Source organism: Gossypium arboreum, chromosome 12 (genome assembly GCF_025698485.1).
Source record: "Gossypium arboreum isolate Shixiya-1 chromosome 12, ASM2569848v2, whole genome shotgun sequence".
NCBI lineage: Eukaryota > Viridiplantae > Streptophyta > Magnoliopsida > Malvales > Malvaceae > Gossypium > Gossypium arboreum.
The window spans coordinates 92,534,081-92,539,617 of record NC_069081.1 but is presented as its reverse complement, the minus strand read 5'-3'; the positions used below and the strand labels follow the sequence as shown (position 1 = coordinate 92,539,617).

The following is a 5,537-nucleotide window of genomic DNA, read 5'->3' as shown; positions in this document are numbered from 1 at the left end:
TGGACGGTAGGGGAGTAAAGGGAGTAAAGAATCTTTACTGTCTCAAAAGGCCAAATTGGCATGTCGACTATCGATTTGGCCTTCTTAGGCAACAGATATTCCTTGCTACATCTGCACCGGATTGCTAGCCATGTGAACCCCAAATCAACATGTCGATTGTCGAATTTGGGGTTCCAAGGATTCCCCATATCTGTTTCTGATGCAATTAGTGCAACTGTTACCACTTTAAATTGTTAACCTTCATATTGGTTTGGGGTTTCTATGCACAGTTCATATTATTTAAGTAAAAAAAATCATATTATTTCAATAATTAATTTTTTAATATTAATCCGGAAAAATAAACCTTGATTAGAGGATTGAATAAAAATTTAAAATTGAATTTCAAATATAATAAGAGTAGAGAGGTACAGGAATCATAGATAAACCTTTTTATTTTTCGTTTTCTTATGTCAAGTATATGTATTGAGCTGGTATCAATGGTCTCGCTAACAAAAACCAAACAACGAAACAATGCTTCAATGTTTCTTACGTTTCTCCAAAACTGTAACAACTGTTCCTTGTTCACTCACCTCCCCCATAAACCCTTCATTCCTCTTGTTCTACTCCTCATCTCCGAATCCACCGCCCCATCAACGGCAACCGTCGCCATCGCCAATAGCTTCCCCTACGCGAGTCCTGAAACTGATATCCGCCCAGTCCGACCCTCTCCTCGCTAAAGAAATCTTCGATGTAGCCACCACCCAACGCGGTTTTCGTCACTCTTACTCTTCCTTCCTCGTCCTCATTCTCAAACTCGGCCGTTCCAAACACTTCTCTGTTGTCGACGACCTTCTCGTTCGTCTCAAATCCGATCAGTATCGGGTAACCCCGACTCTCTTTTCTTACCTCATCAAAATCTACGCCGAAGCTGATTTACCCGAGAAAGCTCTCAGTGTGTTCTACAAAATGCTTGAATTCAACGTTAAGCCTTTACCCAGACACTTAAATCGTATCCTCGAGCTGCTTGTTTCTCATCGTAACTTCATCATGCCTGCTTTCGACCTTTTCAAGACTGCCCACAAATACGGTGTTTTCCCCAATACCAAATCTTACAACATTTTGATGGGTGCGTTTTGTTTGAATGGGGATTTGAGTATTGCGTACAAACTGTTCAACAAAATGTTTGAGAGAGACGTTATGCCTGATGTCGAGTCTTTTAGGATATTAATGCAAGGGCTATGCAGGAAGAGTCAAGTGAATAGAGCTGTAGATTTGTTAGAAGATATGTTGAATAAAGGATTCGTACCAGATTCATTGAGTTATACTACTTTGTTGAATAGTTTGTGTAGGAAGAAGAAGCTTAGAGAAGCTTATAAGCTTCTTTGTAGAATGAAAGTTAAAGGGTGTAACCCTGATATTCTGCATTATAATACTGTTATATTTGGTTTTTGTAGAGAAGGAAGAGCTATGGATGCTGTTAAGGTTCTTGAGGATATGCCTTCAAATGGGTGTTTGCCTAATTTGGTTTCTTATAGGACTTTGGTTGGAGGGTTATGTGATCAAGGGATGTTTGATGAGGCTAAAAAGTATATGGAGGAAATGTTGTCAAAAGGATTTTCGCCACATTTTTCGGTTTCTCATGCTTTAATCAAAGGGTTTTGCAGTGTTGGTAAGATTGATGCAGCTACTGAAGTACTAGGGGAAATGCTTGAGTACCGGGAAGTACCGCATACGGATACTTGGGGAACGATAGTTCCTACAATCTGTGAAGATTATGAAACAGAGAAAATGGAGGAGATTTTAGAAGAGGTTATGAAGATAGAAATTAAAAGAGACACAAGAATAGTAGAGGCAGGCATTGGATTGGAGGATTACTTGATTAGGAAAATAAGAAATAGATCAAAGTGACGTTGTATTTTACTACAGATAATGCAGATTTAATTGGCTATATATGTTCCCTGGTGTCCAGGATTGTTGAATGGTGTTAATCCAGGTATGTGTCTGCCTGTTTTTCAGTATTTTCTTAGCACAAGGTTTTTGTAAGATTGAGCTCTTGTTACGATGATTTGTTTCAAAGGACGGGAACATAAGCACCTAGTTATATCTTTGGTTAGAATTTTAAGCAAACTTGTTGAAGCAATTCAAAAACACTGGATATAGCAATTAAAAAGGGTGAATGTACCTGGCAGTTCTCTTTATATCATATCAAATTAGTTCCTCTACTATTAAATCAATCAAATTAATTCTTGTATTATTAAAAAGAATCAAATAAGACCAAATTTCGACAGAATTAGCAAACACCATTTAAAAAATGTCATTTAGTCCTTGTATTAGTAATGGTTGATTTTTTTTAAATATTAAATGTTAACTTTGTTGCACTTTAACTTTATTTTATTCTTTTAAATATTCAAGGGATTAGATTAATTCATTTAATAATAGAGGACTAATTGGATCCAAATCCTATAATAGAGAGACTTGACATGTACTTTCACCAATTATAAAGACATTTTATTGCTTCTGGTGGCTTGATATTGGTATAGTGTGGTGATTGCAGGTAAATTGGATGATTGGGTGTCTGCTTCGCCACCCTTTAAAGGGATGCTGCTGATGCAGAGATGCCATCGGCTTTCTGATATTTGGATTCACATAAAAGCCATCATAAAGAAAAGCTTCAATGGCTGCAAGCTGTTTGATTCAATAAAGGTTCACTTTATTACAGTCTTGGAGATGTGTTTCCATGGTCCACCGGCCTTTTTGCCGGGTATCAAGGTGGTTGGTGGCAGTTGCAAAACGTTTCTTCGAGCAATTTTATTTGTAAAATCATTTCCTATTTGCAATTCAAAATTGTGTCTAATTCATTCAGGTGTTGCAATTGAAAATGGTCCCAACTTGCAAGATGTATACAAGAAAAATATGATGAAAAATATGAAGACCATCAAACTATGAGCATGGCAGGAAATAGAGCCTACCAAGCTTTGGGGTTTGCCATTCAAAGCAATTTATCCAAAATAACAAATGGAAAGTATGTCATGAACCCAAAATTTCATATGGATAGGCAACCTAAAGAACACAATACTTGGTACACAATAAACACTAAAATCAAGTGAACGCGTGACTGTTACCACAAACTAAACATATGTGACCATGAAATAATAAATAAGTTGACATAAATAGTTTTGATCAACCTCCTATTTTGAAAGCTTAGACCTGAGCAGTGCCTTCAGTGAACTTTGGGTCCTCACATCTATATCGGCCATCAGGTCCGATTCCAAAACCTTTTGGATCCGCAAATACATTTTCGAGCAGCTGGCTTCGAGGAGGAACAGGGCTTTCGTCTGCAAACTCAACGGCTTCCTCTACCACCTCATCTATCTTTTTATCTATAGCCTTCAAGTCTGCTTCACTGGTCAGATTGTTCTCAATGAGGTATTTTTTCAGTGCTGTGATGGGATCTCTAGCAGCATAGTGAGCTTTCTCAGCTGCCAAACAAGAACCAAGAAATTGAATCATTTTATCTTTCAGTCCCCACACTTTAATTTCAAGCATCATATAACAAACATATTTCCATGGAACATACAGAGTTAATCAGTTCAACTTTAAGACTATTTTAGGACTAGCACAACACACATGGATGCAACTTGTTCTTGTTTTAACAATGTAACAATAGCCCTAGCAATAACAAATAAGCAAAGATGATGAAAGGCTTACCAGGGTCACGCAGCTCATCAGGGTCAGCCAATGAATGTCCTCTAAACCTATATGTCTCACATTCCACCAATGTTGGACCTTCTCCTCTCCTAGCTCTGCCAATTGCTTCCTTAGCCACTTCCCTCACTTTCAATACATCCATCCCATCCACATGAACACCCGGCATCCCGAACGCTGGTCCTTTCTTATAAATCTGAGGATCAGAAGTAGCCCTCAAATGAGACATCCCAATAGCCCACAAATTGTTCTCAACAACAAACACGATGGGCAATTTCCACAACGCTGCCATATTCAAACACTCAAAGAACTGTCCGTTGTTACAAGTCCCATCCCCAAAAAAGGCCAAAGTGACGTGATCGCAATCCACTTCTTTCAAAACCTCCCTCTTATACTTAGAGGTAAAAGCCGCACCGGTGGCAACAGGGATCCCTTCACCAATAAATGCAAACCCCCCGAGCACATTGTGCTCCCTCGAGAACATATGCATCGATCCACCTTGGCCACGGCAGCAGCCGGTGGTCTTACCGAAGAGCTCACTCATGACAGCACGTGCAGAGACGCCTTTGCTTAAGGCGTGCACGTGATCACGGTAAGTACTGACGACGGAATCTTGCTGCTTTAAGAGCTTAATGAAACCAGTTGAAACAGCTTCTTGGCCATTGTAAAGATGAACGAAACCAAACATTTTGCCTCTGTAATACATCTGAGCACACATATCTTCAAACGCTCTTCCTAATACCATATCTTCGTATAATTCCAACCCTTCCTCTTTTGTAATTAACTAAAATTTTACAAAAAGAAAAGAAATTTAAACATAAAATAAATAAATAAATAAACCCACAGATTTGGCATGAAACAGATGAACATAAAGAAAGTAAAAATGGGGCTGTTACCAGATTGGGGGTAGACTTGGATTTGTTTTCCTTGACGACATCGGAGACGGCGACGACGGTACCAGATCGACGGCGGAGATTCAAATTGGAAGAAGAACAGAGGCGGATGAGTTTGCGGGTGGATCCGAGGAAGGGTGAGGCGATAGTGGGGATTGTAAGAGGGTTGTTTTGAGAAGTGGTGTTGAGAGGGAATGGTTGGGCGGCGAACTTGGAAGGTGAGAAAGCTGTAGCCATTTTCTTCCTAATGGGGAGGGAAGAAGGAAAAGGAGAGAAAATGGGAGGTGAAGAAGGAAGAGAAAGTGGGGAGGAGAATATAAAAGAGAGGAAAGAAACAATGGGGGCGGAGAAAACAAGGGGAAAGGGCGTGGGAATGGTCGCAGAGAGCGTTGGAAGGATTTTGGTATTTAGTTGATGAAGTGGAAAGCCAACCAAACCAGACTTAACGACATACGTTAATTGTAAACACATTTTTCTTAAAAACAATTATAAATACAAATCCCAAAAAATTCAATAATAGATTTTTGTTGCTTATGTTTTAGGGAGGTTTTGGCTGTTAACCATTTGGTTTGCTATGTAAATTGAAGAATTAGGGAAAATTTGGGCTTCGTAAAAATTAGGTTTTTATTTGGTCTACTATGTTTCCAATTGCGTCCCTTTTTAAGTAGACATATAGAATCATTCGAATTTTAAATTTTAATTTTAATCAATTACATATATTCTTTCAATTTTTGATTAACTTTATGTTTGAATTCTTTCAAGTTAAAATTTTGATTCCAAATTATTTAGAAGTCCAACCATTTTAAAGTCAGATAATTTGTAACGACTTATTTTTCAGTAATATCAAAAAATTTAATTTTGATATCTAAGTTGAGTTACTTCGAAAAATTTTAATTTTATTAGTGATTAATTAAGCACAATATCTAGTATAATACAAGGCCTAAGTTGTAAGTGAGGAAT

The 5,537-nt window shown here is 38.1% G+C and overlaps 2 protein-coding genes across 3 annotated transcripts; one reads left to right on the top strand and one right to left on the bottom strand.

Annotated features, from left to right (window-relative positions):
• The first annotated feature begins 268 nt into the window (after nt 1-268).
• LOC108479373 (pentatricopeptide repeat-containing protein At4g01400, mitochondrial-like) lies at nt 269-3,352 on the top strand. Of its 2 annotated transcripts, none has more exons than XM_017781923.2 (2): nt 269-1,972; nt 2,520-3,352. In XM_017781923.2, exon 1 carries the CDS (start codon nt 511-513, stop codon nt 1,885-1,887), a length of 1,377 nt encoding a protein of 458 aa, XP_017637412.1. In that variant the 5' UTR covers nt 269-510; the 3' UTR covers nt 1,888-1,972; nt 2,520-3,352. The 2 variants fall into 2 exon arrangements, with proteins under 2 accessions (XP_017637412.1, XP_017637414.1); XM_017781925.2 differs by having other exon boundaries at nt 270-1,972; nt 2,534-3,352.
• Nucleotides 3,007-5,148, bottom strand: LOC108479372 (pyruvate dehydrogenase E1 component subunit alpha-3, chloroplastic-like). Its single transcript, XM_017781922.2, has 3 exons — nt 4,581-5,148; nt 3,688-4,468; nt 3,007-3,458 (listed from the first exon to the last, which is right to left on the bottom strand). The coding sequence occupies exons 1-3, from the start codon at nt 5,046-5,048 to the stop codon at nt 3,181-3,183; spliced, it is 1,527 nt and encodes a 508-aa protein (XP_017637411.1). The 5' UTR covers nt 5,049-5,148; the 3' UTR covers nt 3,007-3,180.
• Nucleotides 5,149-5,537: the final 389 nt, after the last annotated feature.

What these genes read in the sequence shown, in the direction of transcription:
- LOC108479373 (XM_017781923.2), top strand. Translation starts at nt 511, where the DNA reads ATGCTTCAATGTTTCTTACGTTTCTCCAAAACTGTAACAACTGTTCCT.
- LOC108479372 (XM_017781922.2), bottom strand. Translation starts at nt 5,048, where the DNA reads ATGTGTTTACAATTAACGTATGTCGTTAAGTCTGGTTTGGTTGGCTTT. An exon ending in CCAAGTCTACCCCCAATCTG is followed by an intron (nt 4,469 to 4,580) that starts GTAACAGCCCCA and finishes GTAAAATTTTAG; the next exon opens with TTAATTACAAAAGAGGAAGG. An exon ending in TGATGAGCTGCGTGACCCTG is followed by an intron (nt 3,459 to 3,687) that starts GTAAGCCTTTCA and finishes CTTGTTTGGCAG; the next exon opens with CTGAGAAAGCTCACTATGCT.